Genomic DNA, 21,386 nt, shown 5'->3' with positions numbered 1-21,386 from the left:
TTATAGATTCTACGTGTGCATACAACGGATGCAAGCCAGATTTGCACATGCGAATACTAAGGTTAAACTTTTTGAGCCTAGCATGTACAGACATGGTCTCAGAAAGTCATCATGATACAATGGATAAAATTATGAGTGAAATTGTTCATCATATTACAAAGTTACTAATAGTGAAATCTGGAACACTTGTCATATGATGATCAACTACAAAGTAAGAACCTCAAGGTTATTGGTATTTGACCAACAAACCTAGAAGTTATTGATGTTGAAGTGTTTTTCTGAATAATGAGGAAAGCTAAAAGAGAAACTACAAAAGATTATTGGCAGAAAGAAAGAAAAGACTAGAAAGTCTAGCTCAGGTGTATATAAATGATATACATGTTATGGTTGAATTCCTAGTTAGGTCACACAATGAAATTTTTGGGTATTAGTACCATATTGGTTGGTATGAAATGTCATACAAAACAACGCAATACAAGAATACAATGGCCTAAGTGACTGACAAGGACTATGATAGGAATGCACGTCTGGAACAAAAATAAAGTGTTATTATGTTCATCGTTGGCATTCTATCTAGCCCTTAGAATTTATAATAAAGAACTTAATAATTGTTATTTTGCTCTGGTCAAATGAAAACAATGAGTTGTTCAAATTATGACATTACTCCATGTACGATGGATAAGTTATTATAAATCTTAATGGTGAAACACACATACATAACACTGACGCTAAAATGCCATAAGGCAAATGATTTGAATTCCACTTATTTGTGGAACCGCCATTTAGGTCATGTTAGAAAAGAACGCATGAAGGAATTCCATGCAAATGGATTTTTGGAGTCATTTGATTTTTGAATCATTTGGCGCTTGCAAATCTTTTCTAAAGAGAATGATTAAAATACCGTTCATAGGCCAAGAGTTGAACGGGCAACAAACTTAGTGGAAAAATATATGATGATGTATGTGGTTCACTAGGCATAGTTGTGTGCGGGAGATTCTTCTACTTCATGAAAACTTCCAACAATGAATTGAGTATATATATGTGGATATATTCGATAAGGAAGAAGTTTGAAACATTTGAATGGATTCAAATAATTTTCAGCATGAAATAGAAATCATCGTAATAGAAAAGTCAAATATCTATGATTGGATCATGGTGGAAATATTTGAATTACGAGTTTTTAGCGAACATCTAAGAGAGTTATGAAATTGTTCTACAACTCACGTTCATTGGAGTATCATAGTGATGATGAAGTATCCAAGAGATGTATCCAAACCTTGTTGGATCAATGATGAGATAAAATATTGATGCCATTATATTTTTGTGGATTATGCTTTAGTGACTACCGCTTTTACACTGAATAGAGCATCATCATGATCCGTTGAAATGACACCATACGAGTTATGGCATGGGTATGAACCCTGATAGTCCTTTCTTAAATTTTGGTATGCATAGCATAAGTAAATAAGTTTACAACCAAAATCGGATGAATGTCTTTATTGGTTATCCCAGAGATTTGATTGGGAATTCTTCCCACGAGACAAAGACAAAAGTGTTTGTCAATGTTTCTTATTTCTGAGAAATGGTTTCTAGCGAAGTATTTGAGTGGGAGAACAATAGAACTTGATAAGGTTTATGAACCTGAGCATAATGATCAGAGTAGCGCAGCATCGGAATTGGTTCTGAAAGCGGCCACGACGATCATGGCTCTCATGACTATAAAATGTTTTAGCCATGGAGATCGAAGTACTTATTGAACCTTGTAGGTATGGTTTACTTTGTGATCAAATAAATGATTTGTGGACAAAGGATTGATTTTGAACAATGATAAACCAACTACAAACAAAGAAGTTATGATGGGCCCTGACTCCGTTAAAATGGCAATACGCCATGAAATCCAAGATAGATGAATACTTATTGAAAGTAAATGGATCTATAAAATTGATGAAGCTTGACTTGTCGAAAAATTGTTTACGACAAAGTTCAAAGAGTTGACTACAATAAAGATTAGATCTTCCGTAGCAATGCTTATAGTCTATGTGGATTATTCTAGTAATCACTACATATTTCTTTTATGAGATATGTTAGTAGGATGGCAAAATACATAACTTATCAGAAGTGTGTATTAAAAGGTGTATACAAGATACAACCAAGAGTTTTGCTGGTCCGTGGAATACTAGATAGGTATACAAGCTTCAATTGGAGGAAGTGAGTATCACGGAGTTGGAATCTTCACCAGATGAAATAGTCAAAGAGTTTTTGATTTCATCAGAGACGATGAAGAGGCTTGCATTTGCAAGAAATTAAGTGGGAGCACTGAGACATATTTATAATACTTTATGCAGATGACATATAGTTGGTTATAAATGATGTAATTATATACTTGATTAAAAAGGTTTCATTGAGAATTAAATTTCAATGAAAGGATATGGACTGAAACAAATTTAGTGTCAAGATCTATGAAGATAGATTGAAACACATAAATAAGTTTAAGTCAAAGTACATATGATGGATATTGAAGTAGTTCAATATAGAAATATTAAGAAAATGTTCTTGTCATGTGAAGGTTTAACAAGACTTGAGTGTATCTGACACTCAATGAGTAAAAACACATGAGTGATTATAGATCACGAATGATATGTACACAATCAGATGTCCTATGCTCTAAAAGTGTTATGAGCATGTACCAGAATGATTCATGTGATGATCATTGAAAAACAGTAAGAATATTCTTGAGTACTTAAGAAGAACCAAGTATATATATATATAGAGTTTTATATGGAGAAATGACAAACAAATCGCTGTAAGATGTTGCACCGATATTTGTTTTGTCACATATAAAAATAAAATTTCAATCTTAAATTAGACTAAGTGTTATTTAAAAGGTAGCACAATGAGATAGAAGTTGTCTATGCTAGATTTAGAAGAGTTCTATATATTGTGACGGATTCTACAAAAGAAGGCAGAGTATGTCATTGTTTTGACAATGACAAAGGATGTTAAAGTCAAGAGGTTCTTTGAGAACTTGGTGTAGTTCCGACAGAGTCAGAACTTTGAAGCTATATTGTGTGTGACAATATTAGTGACATATTTCAGACCGCGGAATTAAGGTTCCACCAGAATACCAAACATATTTAATGCCGACTCATTTGGAAATGAGTGATGCGTTGAGACGCAAATAAATTACAAAATACATACGGTTCTGAGCATGTCAGATCCGTCGACTAAAACCTCTCCCGTGAGCAAAACATGATAAAGCACCGGAAGGCCAAGGTGTTATATCTTTACAAATGTAAACTAGATTATTGACTCTAGTGCAAGTGGGAGACTGTTGGAGATATGCCCAAGAGGCAATAATAAAATGGTTATTATAATATATCTTTAAGTTTATGATAATGTTTACATACCATGCTATAATTGTATTAACCGAAACATTGATACATGTGTGTTTTGTGAACAACAAGGAGTCCCTAGTAAGCCTCTTGTATAACTAGCTTGTTGATTAATAGATGATCATGGTTTCGTGATCATGAACATTGGATGTTATTAATAACAAGGTTATGTCATTATATGAATGATGTAATGGAAACACCCAATTAAGCGTAGCATAAGATCACGTCATTAAGTTATTTGCTATAAGCTTTCGATACATAGTTACCTAGTCCTTATGACCATGAGATCATGTAAATCACTTATACCGGAAAGGTACTTTGATTACATCAAACGCCACTGCGTAAATGGGTGGTTATAAAGGTGGGATTAAGTATCCGGAAAGTATGAGTTGAGGCATATGGATCAACAGTGGGATTTGTCCATCCCGATGATGGATAGATATACTCTGGGCCCTCTCGGTGGAATGTCGTCTAATGTCTTGCAAGCATATGAATAAGTTCATAAGAGACCACATACCATGGTACGAGTAAAGAGAACTTGTTAGGAGACGAGGTTGAACAAGGTATAGAGTGATACCGATGATCAAACCTCGGACAAGTAAAATATCGTGTGACAAAGGGAATTGGTATCGTATGTGAATGGTTCATTCGATCACTAAAGTCATCGTTGAATATGTGGGAGCCATTATGGATCTCCAGATCCCGCTATTGGTTATTGGTCGGAGAGAGTTCTCACCCATGTCCACATAGTTCACGAACCGTAGGGTGACACACTTAAGGTTTGATGTTGTAATGGGAGAACTTGAATATGGAATGGAGTTCGAAGTTTTGTTCGGAGTCTCGGATGGGATCCAGGACATTACGAGGAGTTCCGGAATGGTCCGGAGAATAAGATTCATATATAGGAAGTCATTTTCTAGGTTTGAAAATGATCCGGTATTTTCTCTGGAAGGTTCTAGAAGAGTCCGGAAGAAATAAGGATGGAAGGTGGAGTCCCAGAGGGACTCCACCCACCTTGGCCGGCCAGCCTAAGGGAGGAGGAGTCCCAAGTGGACTCCCCACCATGGTGGCCGGCCACCCCACCAAGGAAAGGGGGGAATCCCACTCCCCCTAGGTTTGGTCACTTGGAAGGTTTTTGTTGGGGTCTTATTCGGACACTTTGACCTAAACCTTGGGGCTTCCACCTATATAAAGAGGGGAGGAGAGGGGCTGGCCGGCCACCACAACACCACCATGGCCGCACCCCTCAAGGCTGCCCTAGCCGGCGCCCCCCTCTCCCAAACCCTAGCGGTTCCCTCCTACTTCTCTCTCCCACATAGCTTAGGCGAAGCTCTGTCGGAGATCTCCACCACCACCGCCACCACGCCGTCGTGCTGTCGGGATTCCGAGGAGGATCTACTACTTCCGCTGCCCGCTGGAACGGGGAGAAGGACGTCGTCTTCATCAGCACCGAACGTGTGACCGAGTACGGAGGTGCTGCCCGATCGTGGCACCGTGATCAAGATCTTCTACGCGCTTTTGCAAGCGGCAAGTCATCGTCTACCGCAGCAATAAGAGCCTACTCTTATAGGCTTTAGAAATCTTCAAAGGTTAGTCTCGTTCATCCCCTCGTTGCTCCCATCTTCTAGATTGCATCTTGGCTTGGATTGCGTTCTCGCGGTAGGAAATTTTTTGTTTTCTATGCAACGAATCACTACAGGCGCGGGGTTAGCGCGGGGGAGGGGGCGGTTTGGCAGTGTGCACAGGTCAGCGCGGGGTTAGCGCGGCGTCCTCGTATCAGGCGGTTGGGAAATAATTTGATGATTTGGTTAGACGTGGTATGTGGGCGTCTAACCCTGTTTTAGTGGTGATCTGAACCATTGGATTAGATAAGTCGATGGCTCAGATTGTTTGGATCTGCCGCTCTGTCTCTTTTAATAGTAATGTAGATAAAAACATGCCCTGCCGATGCTCCCCGCCGGTGTCGAGTCGACCCGATAGAGAAGGAGCACAATACAAATCCGAAGTCCACCATCCATACAGCTCAACCAGAACAAACATGAATTTGCGGCTAATGGACGGGAGCGTTTTAGGACTAACGACACAATCCAGTAATCCACTATGTTTGTTTACTCAATATATAAACAAATTTTAGGCTTATTTTAGCCATTGTTTACTCAATATATAAACAAATTTTAGGCTTATTTTAGCCTTTTGTTGTTGCTGTTGCTGTTGCTGTTGTTGTTGCTGCTGTTGTTGCTGCTGCTGTTGCTGTTGCTGCTGTTGTTGCTGCTGCTGTTGTTGTTGTTGTTGTTGTTGCTGTTGTTGTTGCTGCTGTTGTTGTTGTTGCTGTTGTTGTATCGATGAAGAAGTGTGAGAGCCCGAAATGTTAAAATACAGGATGACATGTCACCAAAACTTACTTGATACCATTTTGCCACCGCCACTTGCGAGAAAGCATGAAGCATCAGATGATAATACCCATGATCTGAAACCATCAATCCACTGGGCTAAAACACAACCATCTCTCTAATGTCGGCCACGACGACTATGCCATGATGAAGATAGAGCGGAAAAACTATTAAGTGCGATGCCATCCTCACCTGTTAAAAACCTGAAATTATACAAAACCAATATAACATAAAACGACTAAAATTGTGTCTTCACTTTTGATATATGGCCTGTGGGTTCCCTCCACATCTAGTCCATAGAGGTTACCAAAGCCCAGGAGTACAAACGAACAAGAGCAATTTTTTTTGGAGGATATCGTTTCGAGCAGCTAGGTCGGGACCTATAGCGGATGATTTTCCTTATATGCTTAAACTATTAAGCATATTGGAAGTTGTTAAAAAAAACATACTACACACTGCATTATCTCTTCAAACTATCTCTAAAGATTCAATATTTGTATCCGTTTAGAAGCATTTGATGATTGAAAAATAAACAAGAAACCATGCAACCAATAAGCAGCTCGTACAATGGAGACCGTCTCTTATTTAGGAGAAGACAAACCCGGAAATAGCCGGTGGAACCTAGGACTTGGTGAACCTGATTTTCCAAATATCAGAAAAAATGTTTTTGTTTGAAGTTTTTTGAAGAAATAGAAATAAAAATTTGCATGTATGTTATTATCTTGATGCTTACTCGATCATGCAACTTGTCCTGCACGAAAATGATAAAATATCCAAGTAACACTATAATGTTAATATTTTGTTTTAAAGTTTGCACGATGTAAGTATCTATGTGTCAGTATATACATGCGCGAATTAGGAGGCTGTTTGGATTGTGGCCGGCGGTTGCCTTTCCAAAATATTGGCGTTGACTGCTATCATGTGGTACCCTTTGGATTGAAGCCCAACTATCGATGCCACGCCAAAATTTTGGTGGATGCTCCAATTTCTGCGCCCACACGCAGGCGAAACATGGGCGGGCAAATCGTTGGCCAAAATTTTGGCTTGCCCCTGATTTGGTATGGCGTGCGTGGGCACAAACCAAACAGCCCAAAGCTTCGGCGATAAGAGGATCAGTAGCCAGCTGCTGGCTATAAGCCAAGTGCCATGTCATCTATAGCCAATTTAGAGCCAACATATACAATAGTGAGCTATAAAAATGTAGTATTTAATCAATGTGTGGCCCACCTTTCACTCTCACAAAGTGCCTAGAAGCACGCGCTAGAGCTGGCTCTTGCATAAGAGCTCACTCTCCTTCTCTCTCCTCATCTCTCTCCTCCAACTAAGCAATAATATACTATTTTAATCCTTATAGCCAGCTGATTAGGACTTACTGTACTTGCTCTTAGCACCGCGCCCACCGTCCGCCGCCTTCTTCCCCGTGTCCTGATACTCCTGACAACAACCTTTCTCCCCCTCCTCGGCCATTTCGCGCCCAAACCACAATCGCCGCCCAAATGCCGCCGCCGCTCTCCGACGACCTCGGCGACGCAGCCGAGCTTTCAGGGTACGAGCCTATGCTCGCCAAGTTCCTGCGCGGTTTCCACTCCGACGACCTCCGCCGCATCCTCCTCCACTCCGAGCCCACGCTCCACTTCCCCCTCGTCATCGAGTAAGTACTCCTTCCAATCCGACCCCTCTCCACTGCTGCTGCCCCCGAACCCTAACCCCACCTCCTCTCGCAGCTTCGCGGAGCTCTTCGATTTTGACACCGAACTGGGCAACGCACTGTACAGCAACCCAAGGACTTCCTCCTCGTCTTCGACGCCGCCGCTCAACGCGCCCAGGCGAGCAGACCAACCTTCTGCACGACATGCATCCCCCATTTTTCCCCGCGTTTCCTTACCATCGGTTTTATTAGCAGAGTGAGGTGTTGGAAATTCTCAACACGAGCGAGTTGATGGGGACTCCGGATAAGTTGAATCCCGCCACGGCGAAGAAGGAGTTTGTGCACGTGCGCGTCAACACCTCCGGGTCGCCACTTCTATCCCCGGGTGCGCTCACGCATGCGAGTTTCCTGTTTGTTGAAATGCTTGCAAGACTGTATGGTGGCGTGGTTTTCTAGTTGTTCACGGGTTCCCCTGAATCAGCTAGGATGGTGTTATTTTTGCAAAATCTTCACCGAGCATTGGGAAGGTAAGGGTGAAGCATAGGGGGTTCTGCTGACCTTGAAGGGGACTGTGATCAGGTCAGGTGGTGTGAAGATGATCGAGGGCGAGCGGTGGTGAAACTTGGGTGATTCACTTAAGGGAAACTTGTTGCTGTTCTACAAACCTCTGCTCTTGGAGGCCCAACACTGTCTACAGGAATAGAAGCGTGCGTAGACATCATCTCCCACATCCAATCTCTTTACTTTGTTTTTGTCTTGCTTTACTTTACTTTATTTTATTTACTGCTTTGTTTGTTCTCTATATCAAAAATACAAAAAATTTAGTTCATTGCATTACTTTATTTACTGTCTTGCGTTCTCTATATTAAAAACATAAAAAAAATAGTTACTTGAATTTACTTTATTTAGTTTGCTTTATTTACTATTGCTAAAATGGGTACTCCTGAGAACACTAAGTTGTGTGACTTCACTAGCACAAATAATAATGATTTCATATGCACACCGGCCTATTGCTCCACCTGCTACTATAGCAGAATTTTATGAAATTAAACCTGCTTTATTAAATCTTGTTATGAGAGAGCAATTTTCTGGTGTTAGTTCTGATGATGCTGCTGCCCATCTTAATAATTTTGTTGAACTTTGTGAAATGCAAAAGTATAAGGATGTAGATGGTGACATTATAAAACTGAAATTGTTTCCTTTCTCCTTAAGAGGAAGAGCTAAAGATTGGTTGCTATCTTTGCCTAAAAATAGTATTGATTCATGGACTAAATGTAAGGATGCTTTCATTGGTAGATATTATCCTCCCGCTAAAATTATATCTTTGAGAAGTAGCATAATGAACTTTAAGCAATTGGATAATGAGAATGTTGCCCAAGCATGGGAAAGAATGAAATCTTTGGTAAAGAATTGTCCTACCCATGGACAGACTACTTGGATGATCATCCAAACCTTTTATGCAGGACTGAATTTTTCTTCAAGGAACCTATTGGATTCAGCTGCTGGAGGTACTTTTATGTCCATTACCTTAGGCGTCGCAACAAAGCTTCTTGATAATATGATGATCAACTACTCTGAATGGCACACTGAAAGGACTCCACAAGGTAAGAAGGTAAATTCTGTTGAAGAAACCTCCTCCTTGAGTGATAAGATTGATGCTATTATGTCTATGCTTGTTAATGGTAGATCTAATGTTGATCCTAATAATGTTCCTAGCTTCATTGGTTGCTCAGGAAGAGCATGTTGATGTGAACTTCATTAAAAATAATAATTTCAACAATAATGCTTATCGGAATAATTTTGGTAACAACTATAGGCCATATCCTTCTAATAATGGTAATGGTTATGGTAATTCTTACAAAAATAATAGGAGTGTACCCCCTGGTCTTGAAGCCATGCTTAAAGAATTTATTAGTACACAAACTGCTTTTAACAAATCTGTTGAAGAAAAGCTTGGTAAAATTGATGTTCTTGCTTCTAAGGTTGATAGTCTTGCTGCTGATGTTGATATTTTAAAATTGAAAGTTATGCCTAATGAAACTAAAGATATTAAATCATTTGCTACAGCAAACGCTATCCAAGTTTGAATTAATGAAAATATTATATTGATGGCTGAATTGCATGCTAGGTGGAAAAGAGAAGAAAATTTTGCTAAAGAGAATAATGTAGCTAAAGTTTGGACTATTGATACGTCTCCGACGTATCGATAATTTCTTATGTTCCATGCCACATTATTGATGTTATCTACATGTTTTATGCACACTTTATGTCATATTCGTGCATTTTCTGGAACTAACCTATTAACAAGATGCCGAAGTGCCGATTCTTTGTTTCTGCTGTTTTTGGTTTCAGAAATCCTAGTAAGGAAATATTCTCGGAATTGGACGAAATCAAAGCCCAGGGGCCTATTTTCTCACGAAGCTTCCAGAAGTCCGAAGGAGAGACGAAGAGGGGCCACGGAGGGGCCACACCCTAGGGCGGCGCGGCCCCCCCCCCTTGGCCGCGCGGCCCTGTGGTGTGGGGCCCCCGTGCCGCCTCTTGACCTGCCCTTTCGCCTATAAAAAGTCTCCGTGACGAAAACCCCAGTACCGAGAACCACGATACGGAAAACCTTCCAGAGACGCCGCCGCCGCCGATCCCATCTCGGGGGATCCAGGAGATCGCCTCCGGCACCCTGCCGGAGAGGGGAATCATCTCCCGGAGGACTCTACGCCGCCATGGTCGCCTCCGGTGTGATGTGTGAGTAGTCTACCCCTGGACTATGGGTCCATAGCAGTAGCTAGATGGTTGTCTTCTCCCCATTGTGCTATCATTGTCGGATCTTGTGAGCTGCCTAACATGATCAAGATCATCTATCTGTAATTCTATATGTTGCGTTTGTTGGGATCCGATGAATAGAGAATACTTGTTATGTTGATTATCAAAGCTATGCTTATGTGTTGTTTATGATCTTGCATGCTCTCCGTTATTAGTAGATGCTCTGGCCAAGTTGATGCTAGTAACTCCAAGAGGGAGTATTTATGCTCGATAGTGGGTTCATGTCTCTGTGAATGCGGAGGAGTGACAAGAACCACTAAGGTTATGGATGTGCTGTTGCCACTAGGGATAAAACATTAGTGCTATGTTCAAGGATGTAGTCACTAGTTACATTACGCGCAATACTTAATGCAATTGTCTGTTGTTAGCAACTTAATACTGGAGGGGGTTCGGATGATAACCTGAAGGTGGACTTTTTAGGCATAGATGCAGTTGGATGACGGTCTATGTACTTTGTCGTAATGCCCAATTAAATCTCACTATACTCATCATGATATGTATGTGCATGGTCATGCTCTCTTTATTTGTCAATTGCCCAACTGTAATTTGTTCACCCAACATGCTATTTGTCTTATGGGAGAGACACCTCTAGTGAACTGTGGACCCCGGTCCAATTCTCTTTACTGAAATACAATCTACTGCAATACTGTTCTACTGTTTTCTGCAAACAATCATCTTCCACACAATACGGTTAATCCTTTGTTACAGCAAGCCGGTGAGATTGACAACCTCACTGTTTCGTTGGGGCAAAGTACTTTGGTTGTGTTGTGCAGGTTCCACGTTGGCGCCGGAATCTCTGGTGTTGCGCCGCACTACATCCCGCCGCCATCAACCTTCAACGTGCTTCTTGGCTCCTCCTGGTTCGATAAACCTTGGTTTCTTTCTGAGGGAAAACTTGCTGCTGTGCGCATCATACCTTCCTCTTGGGGTTCCCAACGAACGTGTGAGTTACACGCCATCAAGCATATTTTCTGGCGCCGTTGCCGGGGAGATCAAGACACGCTGCAAGGGGAGTCTCCACTTCTCAATCTCTTTACTTTGTTTTTGTCTTGCTTAGTTTTATTTACTACTTTGTTTGCTGCACTAAAATCAAAATACAAAAAAAATTAGTTGCTAGTTTTACTTTATTTTGCTATCTTGTTTGCTATATCAAAAACACAAAAAAATTAGTTTACTTGCATTTACCTTATTATAATGTCTAGTCCCGTAGTTGTTACTCTATCACCTGAGGAATCAATCTTCACCTTTAAACAAGGAGGAGAAGAGAATTTTAAAGAAGCATGGTCTAGAATTTTTGATGCTTATAGTAAAACTGAACCTAAAATGACCTTAAGTTTGCTTCTTAGTAATTTCTATTTCGGGCTTATTCTTCGCTATAGATATGCCCTAGATCTTTGTAGTGGGAGGAGATTTCCTTCATTGTGATGGGGATCAAGCTTTTAATGCTATAAGAAAATTGATTACATCATTTAGCTCCGATAATAATTTTGATCCATCTCATGCTAGTATGAATAGTAGATTGGACACTATTGAAACAAATATATCCTGTTTAAAAGAAGTGTATAATCGAATTCGCGAATATTATGATTATGTCCCAATAAGCTTTGAACCTTCAATGTGGGTGGCTACTGTTAAAATTACTATTGGTGGTGAAACTTTTCCTGCTCGTTGTGATATTATGTCCGAGTTTTGCCTCATGCCTGAAAAAATTTATAAATCATTGACACTTTGGGGACTTACTGAAGGGGGAGAAGAAATAACTCTTGCGGATAACTCTGTTGTAATTCCTATGGGTATAGCTGAAGGTGTTTTTACAACCTTTCTTGGAAGGACGGTATCCACTGATTATCTTGTTATTGAATGTGTAGGGACAGGACAAATCACACTTGGAAGATCCCTGATGAAACTCATGGGAGCAGTCATAGATGTTGGGAAAGGCACTCTAAATTTTACCTCTACACCCGGATGCGGTCATGTATTCCCTAGACCAAAGAGTAGGAATAAGAGTAAGAAAGGTAAGAGCAACACCCCTGGTAAGAATGCCGATGCACCACCCTTCGATAATACTTGATACACACTTTCTGCGCCTAGCTGAAAGGCGTTAAAGAAAAGCGCTTATGGGAGACAACCCATGTTTTTACCTACAGTACTTTGTTTTTATTTTGTGTCTTGGAAGTTGTTTACTACTGTAGCAACCTCTCCTTATCTTAGTTTTGTGTTTTGTTGTGCCAAGTTAAGCCGTTGATAGAAAAGTAAGTACTAGATTTGGATTACTGCACAGTTCCAGATTTCTTTGCTGTCACGAATCTGGGTCCACCTCCCTGTAGGTAACTCAGAAAATTAAGCCAATTTACGTGCATGATCCTCAGATATGTAGGCAACTTTCATTCAATTTGAGCATTTTCATTTGAGCAAGTCTGGTGCCATTTTAAAATTCGTCAATACGAACTGTTCTGTTTTGACAGATTCTGCCTTTTATTTCGCATTGCCTCTTTCGCTATGTTGGATGAATTTCTTTGATCCACTAATGTCCAGTAGCATTATGCAATGTCCAGAAGTGTTAAGAATGATTGTGTCACCTCTGAATATGTCAATTTATAATGTGCACTAACCCTCTAATGAGTTGTTTCGAGTTTGGTGTGGAGGAAGTTTTCAAGGATCAAGAGAGGAGTATGATGCAACATGATCAAGGAGAGTGAAAGCTCTAAGCTTGGGGATGCACCCGGTGGTTCACCCCTGCATATATCAAGAAGACTCAAGCGTCTAAGCTTGGGGATGCCCAAGGCATCCCCTTCTTCATCGACAACATTATCAGGTTCCTCCACTGAAACTATATTTTTATTCCATCACATCTTATGTGCTTTTTCTTGGAGCGTCGGTTTGTTTTTGTTTTTGTTTTGTTTGAATAAAATGGATCCTAGCATTCACTTTATGGGAGAGATACACGCTCCGCTGTAGCATATGGACAAGTATGTCCTTGGTTTCTACTCATAGTATTCATGGCGAAGTTTCTCCTTCGTTAAATTGTTATATGGTTGGAATTGGAAAATGATACATGTAGTAATTGCTATAAATGTCTTGGGTAATGTGATACTTGGCAATTGTTGTGCTCATGATTAAGCTCTTGCATCATATGCTTTGCACCCATTAATGAAGAAATACATAGAGCATGCTAAAATTTGGTTTGCATATTTGGTTTCTCTAAGGTCTAGATAATTTCTAGTATTGAGTTTGAACAACAAGGAAGACGGTGTAGAGTCTTATAATGTTTTCAATATGTCTTTTATGTGAGTTTTGCTGCACCGGTTCATCCTTGTGTTTGTTTCAAATAAGCCTTGCTAGCCTAAACCTTGTATCGAGAGGGAATACTTCTCATGCATCCAAAATACTTGAGCCAACCACTATGCCATTTGTGTCCACCATACCTACCTACTACATGGTACTTTCCGCCATTCCAAAGTAAATTGCTTGAGTGCTACCTTTAAAATTCCATCATTCACCTTTGCAATATATAGCTCATGGGACAAATAGCTTTAAACTATTGTGGTATTGAATATGTAATTATGCACTTTATCTCTTATTAAGTTGCTTGTTGTGCGATAACCATGTTTACCGGGGACGCCATCAACTACTCTTTGTTGAATTTCATGTGAGTTGCTATGCATGTTCGTCTTGTCTGAAGTAAGAGAGATCTACCACCATAGGGTTAAGCATGCATATGTTAGAGAAGAACATTGGGCCGCTAACTAAAGCCATGTTCCATGGTGGAAGTTTCAGTTTTGGACAACAATCCTCAAATCTCAAATGAGAAAATTATTAATTGTTGTTATATGCTTATGCATAAAAGAGGAGTCCATTATCTGTTGTCTATGTTGTCCCGGTATGGATGTCTAAGTTGAAGAATAATCAATAGCGAGAAATCCAATGCGAGCTTTCTCCTTAGACCTTTGTACAGGCGGCATAGAGGTACCCCTTTGTGACACTTGGTAAAAACAATGCATTGTGATGATCCGGTAGTCCAAGCTAATTAGGACAAGGTGCGGGCACTATTAGTATACTATGCATGAGGCTTGCAACTTGTAAGATATAATTTACATGATACATATGCTTTATTACTACCGTTGACAAAATTGTTTCATGTTTTCAAAATCAAAGCTCTAGCACAAATATAGCAATCGATGCTTTTCCTCTATGGAGGACCATTCTTTTACTTTCAATGTTGAGTCAGTTCACCTATTTCTCTCCACCTCAAGAAGCAAACACTTGTGTGAACTATGCATTGATTCCTACATACTTGCTTATTGCACTTATTATATTACTCTATGTTGACAATATCCATGAGATATACATGTTACAAGTTGAAAGCAACCGCTGAAACTTAATCTTCTTTTGTGTTGCTTCAATACCTTTACTTTGAATTATTGCTTTATGAGTTAACTCTTATGCAAGACTTATTGATGCTTGTCTTGAAGTGCTATTCATGAAAAGTCTTTGCTTTATGATTCACTTGTTTACTCATGTCATATACATTGTTTTGATCGCTGCATTCACTACATATGCTTTACAAATAGTATGATCAAGATTATGATGGCATGTCACTCCAGAAATTATCTGTGTTATCGTTTTACCTGCTCGGGACGAGCAGAACTAAGCTTGGGGATGCTGATACGTCTCCGACGTATCGATAATTTCTTATGTTCCATGCCACATTATTGATGTTATCTACATGTTTTATGCACACTTTATGTCATATTCGTGCATTTTCTGGAACTAACCTATTAACAAGATGCCGAAGTGCCAGTTGCTGTTTTCTGCTGTTTTTGGTTTCAGAAATCCTAGTAAGGAAATATTCTCGGACTTGGACGAAATCAAAGCCCAGGGGCCTATTTTCTCACGAAGCGTCCAGACGTCCGAAGGAGAGACGAAGAGGGGCCACGGAGGGGCCACACCCTAGGGCGGCGCGGCCCCCCCTTGGCCGCGCGGCCCTGTGGTGTGGGGCCCCCGTGCCGCCTCTTGACCTGCCCTTTCGCCTATAAAAAGTCTCCGTGACGAAAACCCCAGTACCGAGAACCACGATACGGAAAACCTTCCCGAGACGCCGCCGCCGCCGATCCCATCTCGGGGATCCAGGAGATCGCCTCCGGCACCCTGCCGGAGAGGGGAATCATCTCCCGGAGGACTCTACGCCGCCATGGTCGCCTCCGGTGTGATGTGTGAGTAGTCTACCCCTGGACTATGGGTCCATAGCAGTAGCTAGATGGTTGTCTTCTCCCCATTGTGCTATCATTGTCGGATCTTGTGAGCTGCCTAACATGATCAAGATCATCTATCTGTAATTCTATATGTTGCGTTTGTTGGGATCCGATGAATAGAGAATACTTGTTATGTTGATTATCAAAGCTATGCTTATGTGTTGTTTATGATCTTGCATGCTCTCCGTTATTAGTAGATGCTCTGGCCAAGTTGATGCTAGTAACTCCAAGAGGGAGTATTTATGCTCGATAGTGGGTTCATGCCTCTGTGAATCTGGAGGAGTGACAAGAACCACTAAGGTTATGGATGTGCTGTTGCCACTAGGGATAAAACATTAGTGCTATGTTCAAGGATGTAGTCACTAGTTACATTACGAGCAATACTTAATGCAATTGTCTGTTGTTAGCAACTTAATACCGGAGGGTTCGGATGATAACCTTGAAGGTGGACTTTTTAGGCATAGATGCGGTTGGATGACGGTCTATGTACTTTGTCGTAATGCCCAATTAAATCTCACTATACTCATCATGATATGTATGTGCATGGTCATGCTCTCTTTATTTGTCAATTGCCCAAGCTGTAATTTGTTCACCCAACATCTTGTTTGTCTTATGGGAGAGACACCTCTAGTGAACTGTGGACCCCGGTCCAATTCTCTTTCTTGAAATACAATCTCTGCACATCTTGTTCTACTGTTTTCTGCAAACAATCATCTTCCACACAATACGGTTAATCCTTTGTTACAGCAAGCCGGTGAGATTGACAACCTCACTGTTTCGTTGGGGCAAAGTACTTTGGTTGTGTTGTGCAGGTTCCACGTTGGCGCCGGAATCTCTCGGTGTTGCGCCGCACTACATCCCGCCGCCATCAACCTTCAACGTGCTTCTTGGCTCCTCCTGGTTCGATAAACCTTGGTTTCTTTCTGAGGGAAAACTTGCTGCTGTGCGCATCATACCTTCCTCTTGGGGTTCCCAACGAACGTGTGAGTTACACGCCATCAACTATTACCACCACTAGTAATGTTGATGCTTCACATGTTGCTAAACCTCCTACTATTAATGGTAAAATAATTGGTGTTAGAAATGTTTCTACTCCTAATGCAAAGCGTGCAAAACTGTCTGAAACTGCTAAAGCTGCTGAAATCGCTTGTGATAAAACTGCTGAAATTTTTCAAAATATTGGGGACAATGATCCCATTGCTGTAGATCATAATGATTTACATTTTGATGATTGTCACATCTCTGAAGTTATAAAGTCTTACAAAAACTTGCTAGAAATCCCAATGCTAGTGCTATAAATTTGGCCTTTACAAAACATATTGCAAATGCTCTCATTAAAGCTAGAGAAGAGAAACTAAAACTTGAAACTTCTATTCCTAGGAAGTTAGAAGATGGTTGGGAGCCCATCATTAAGATGAAGGTCAATGATTTTTATTGTAATGGTTTATGTGATCTTGGTGCAAGTATTTCTGTTATGCCTAAGAAAATCTATGATATGCTTGACTTGCCACCATTGAAAAATTGTTATTTAGATGTTAATCTTGCTGATAATTCTATGAAGAAACTTTTGGGGAGGATTGATAATGTTCGCATTACGGTTAACAATAACCTTGTCCCCGTTGATTTTGTTGTCTTGGATATTGAATGCAATGTATCTTGTCCCATTATTTTGGGAAGACCTTTTCTTCGAACTGTTGGTGCTATTATTGATATGAAGGAAGGGAATATTAAGTATCAATTTCCTCTCAAGAAAGGTATGGAACACTTCCCTAGGAAGAGAATGAAGTTACCTTTTGATTCTATTATTGGAACAAATTATGATGTTGATGCTTCATCTCTTGATAATACTTGATTCACACTTTCTGCGCCTAGCTGAAAGGCGTTAAAGAAAAGCGCTTATGGGAGACAACCCATTATTTTACTTCTGCACTTTTGTTTTATATTTGAGTCTTGGAAGTTGTTACTACTGTAGCATCCTCTCCTTATCTTTATTTTATTACATTGTTATGCCAAGTAAAGTCTTTGATAGTAGGGTTGATACTAGATTTGGATTACTGCGCAGAAACAGATTTCTTGCTGTCACAAAATTGAGTAGCCCCCTCTGTAGGTAACTCAGAAAAATCTGCCAATTTACATGAGTGATCTTCAAATATGTACGCAACTTTTATTAAATTTGAGCTGTTTCATCTGAGCAAGTTAAGTATCCCTAAAAAATTCGTCTTTACGAACTGTTCTGTTTTGACAGATTTTGCCTTTTATTTCGCATTGCCTGTTTTGCTATGTTGGATGGATTTCTTTGTTCCATTAACTTTCAGTAGCTTTGTGCAATATCCAGAAGTGTTAAGAATGATTATGTCACCTCTGAATATGTGAATTTTTGATTATGCACTAACCCTCTAATGAGTTTGTTTTGAGTTTGGTGTGGAGGAAGTTTTCAAGGATCAAGAGAGGAGGATGATACAATATGATCAAGAAGAGTGAAAAGTCTAAGCTTGGGGATGCCCCCGTGGTTCATCCCTGCATATTTCAAGAAGACTCAAGCATCTAAGCTTGGGGATGGCCAAGGCACCCCTTCTTCATCGACAACTTATCAGGTCACCTCTAGTGAAACTATATTTTTATTCCGTCACATCTTATGTGATTTACTTGGAGCGTCTATATGTTTTTATTTTTGTTTGTGTTTGAATAAAATTGGATCCTAGCATTCTTTGTGTGGGAGAGAGACACGCTCCGCTGTTTCATATGAACACTGATGTTCTTAGCTTTACTTTTAATGTTCATGGCGAAGGTTGAAATTGCTTTGTTCATTGTTATTTGGTTGGAAATAGAAAATGCTTCATGTGGTAATTGGTATATTGTCTTGAATAATTTGATACTTGGCAATTGTTGTGCTCAAATAGATCATGTTTAAGCTCTTGCATCATGTACTTTGCACCTATTAATGAAGAACTACCATAGAGCTTGTTGAAATTTGGTTTGCATGATTGGTCTCTCTAAAGTCTAGATATTTTCTGGTGAGGTGTTTGAACAACAAGGAAGACAGTGTAGAGTCTTATAATGCTTGCAATATGTTTTTATGTAAGTTTTGTTGTACCGGTTCATACTTGTGTTTGCTTCAAACAACCTTGCTAGCCAAAGCCTTGTATTGAGAGGGAATACTTCTTGTGCATCCAAATCCTTGAGCCAAAAACTATGCCATTTGTGTCCACCATACCTACCTACTACATGGTATTTCTCTGCCATTCCAAAGTAAATTGCTTGAGTGCTACCTTTAAAATTTCATTCTTTGTCTTTGCAATATATAGCTCATGGGAAAATAGCCTTAAAAACTATTGTGGTAAAGAATATGTAGCTTATGTATCTTATTTCTTATAAGTTGCTTGTTGAGCGGTAACAATGTTTCTGGGGACGCCATCAACTATTACACCTTTGTTGAATATCATGTGAGTTGCTATGCATGTTCGTCTTGTCTGAAGTAAGGGTGATTTATCATGATCAAATGGTTTGAGTATGCATATTGTTAGAGAAGAACATTGGGCCGCTAACTAAAGCCATGTATCATGGTGGAAGTTTCAGTTTGGACATTAATCCTCAATCTCTTGTGAGAATATTATCTGTTGTTGAATGCTTATGCATTAAAGAGGAGTCCATTATCTGTTTTCTATGTTGTCCCGGTATGGATGTCCTTAGTTGAGATCTATCAAAAACGAGAAATCAAATGCGATCTATCTCCTTGGACCTTTGTACAGGCGGCATAGAGGTAACCCTTTGTGACACTTGGTTGAAACATATGTTATGCAATGATAATCCATGTAAATCCAAGCTAATTAGGACAAGGTGCGAACACTATTGGTATTCTATGCATGAGGCTTGCAACTTATAGGATGTCTTATGCATAACACATATGAATTATTACTACCGTTGACAAAATTGTTTCTATGTTTTCAAAATAAAAGCTCTAGCACAAAAATAGTAATCCATGCTCCCCTCTGCGAAGGGCCTTTCTTATACTTTATGTTGAGTCAGTTTACCTACTTCTTTATATCTTAGAAGCAAACACTTGTTTCAACTGTGTGCGTTGATTCCTACATACTTGCTTATTTGCACTCATCATATTACTTTGTGTTGACAATTATCCATGAGATATACATGTTAAAGTTGAAAGCAACTGCTGAAACTTATATCTTCCTTAGTGTTGCTTCAAAATTTTCTACTAAGAATTTATTGCTTTATGAGTTAACTCCTATGCAAGTCTTATTGATGCTTGTCTTGAAAGTACTATTCATGAAAAGTCTTTGTTATATGATTCAGTTGTTTAATCATTGTCTTTACCATTGCTTCGAATCACTTCATTCATCTCATATGCTTTACAATAGTATTGATCAAGATTATGATAGCATGTCACTTCAGAAATTATCCTTGTTATCGTTTACCTACTCGAGGGCGAGTAGGAACTAAGCTTGGGGATGCTTGATACGTCTCAAACGTATCTATAATTTCTTATGTTCCATGCTACTTTTATGACAATACTCACATGTTTTATACACACTTTATGTCATTATTATGCATTTTCCGGCACTAACCTATTGACAAGATGCCGAAGCGTCAGTTCCTGTTTTGTGTTGTTTTTGGTTTCAGAAATCCTACAAAGGAAATATTCTCGGAATTGGACGAAATCAACGCCCAGGGTCTTATTTTTCCACGGAGCTTCCAGAAGACCGAAGATCATACAAAGTGGGGCCACGAGGTGGCCAAACCATAGGGCGGCGTGGCCTGGATGGGGCCCACGCTGGCCTATGGTGTGGGCCCCTCGTGCCTCTCCCGACTCTGCCCTTCCGCCTACTTAAACTCTCCATCGCGAAAGCCCTATTACCGAGAGCCACGATACGGAAAAAGTTCCAAAGACGCCGACGCCGCCAATCCCATCTCGGGGGATTCAGGAGATCGCCTCCGGCACCCTACCGGAGAGGGGAAACATCACCCGGAGGACTCTACATCACCATGATCGCCTCCGGACTGATGTGTGAGTAGTTCATCCTTGAACTATGGGTCCATAGCAGTAGCTAGATGGTTGTCTTCTCCTCATTGTGCTATCATGTTAGATCTTGTGAGCTGCCTATCATGATCAAGATCATCTATTTGTAATGCTACATGTTGTGTTTGTTGGGATCCGATGAATATGGAATATTATGTCAAGTTGATTATCAATCTATCATATATGTGTTGTTTATGATCTTGCATGCTCTCTGTTGCTAGTGGAGGCTCTGGCCAAGTTGATACTTGTGACTCCAAGAGGGAGTATTTATGCTCGATAGTGGGTTCATGCCTCCATTGAATCTGGGACAGTGACAGAAAGTTCTAAGGTTGTGGATGGTGTTGCCACTAGGGATAAAACATCAATGCTTTGTCTAAGGATATTTGTGTTGATTACATTACGCACCATACTTAATGCAATTGTCTGTTGTTTGCAACTTAATACTGGAAGGGGTGCGTGATACGTCTCCGACGTATCGATAATTTCTTATGTTCCATGCCACATTATTGATGTTATCTACATGTTTTATGCACACTTTATGTCATATTCGTGCATTTTCTGGAACTAACCTATTAACAAGATGCCGAAGTGCCAGTTGCTGTTTTCTGCTGTTTTTGGTTTCAGAAATCCTAGTAAGGAAATATTCTCGGAATTGGACGAAATCAAAGCCCAGGGGCCTATTTTCTCACGAAGCTTCCAGAAGTCCGAAGGAGAGACGAAGAGGGGCCACGGAGGGGCCACACCCTAGGGCGGCGCGGCCCCCTTGGCCGCGCGGCCTGTGGTGTGGGGCCCCGTGCCGCCTCTTGACCTGCCCTTTCGCCTATAAAAAGTCTCCGTGACGAAAACCCCGGT

General features: G+C 40.3%; 1 protein-coding gene across 1 annotated transcript; it reads left to right on the top strand.

Annotated features, from left to right (window-relative positions):
- The first annotated feature begins 7,257 nt into the window (after positions 1-7,257).
- LOC139834274 (probable DNA helicase MCM9) lies at positions 7,258-7,690 on the top strand. The gene is made up of 2 exons (XM_071824766.1): positions 7,258-7,433; positions 7,507-7,690. Exons 1-2 carry the CDS (start codon positions 7,279-7,281, stop codon positions 7,688-7,690), a joined length of 339 nt encoding a protein of 112 aa, XP_071680867.1. The 5' UTR covers positions 7,258-7,278.
- Positions 7,691-21,386: the final 13,696 nt, after the last annotated feature.

This window comes from Lolium perenne, unplaced genomic scaffold (genome assembly GCF_019359855.2).
Source record: "Lolium perenne isolate Kyuss_39 unplaced genomic scaffold, Kyuss_2.0 unplaced12, whole genome shotgun sequence".
NCBI lineage: Eukaryota > Viridiplantae > Streptophyta > Magnoliopsida > Poales > Poaceae > Lolium > Lolium perenne.
Note: the sequence above shows the minus strand (reverse complement) of the source record. Positions and strands in the feature narration are given on the sequence as shown.

What these genes read in the sequence shown, in the direction of transcription:
- LOC139834274 (XM_071824766.1), top strand. Translation starts at nt 7,279, where the DNA reads ATGCCGCCGCCGCTCTCCGACGACCTCGGCGACGCAGCCGAGCTTTCA. An exon ending in CACTTCCCCCTCGTCATCGA is followed by an intron (nt 7,434 to 7,506) that starts GTAAGTACTCCT and finishes CTCCTCTCGCAG; the next exon opens with CTTCGCGGAGCTCTTCGATT.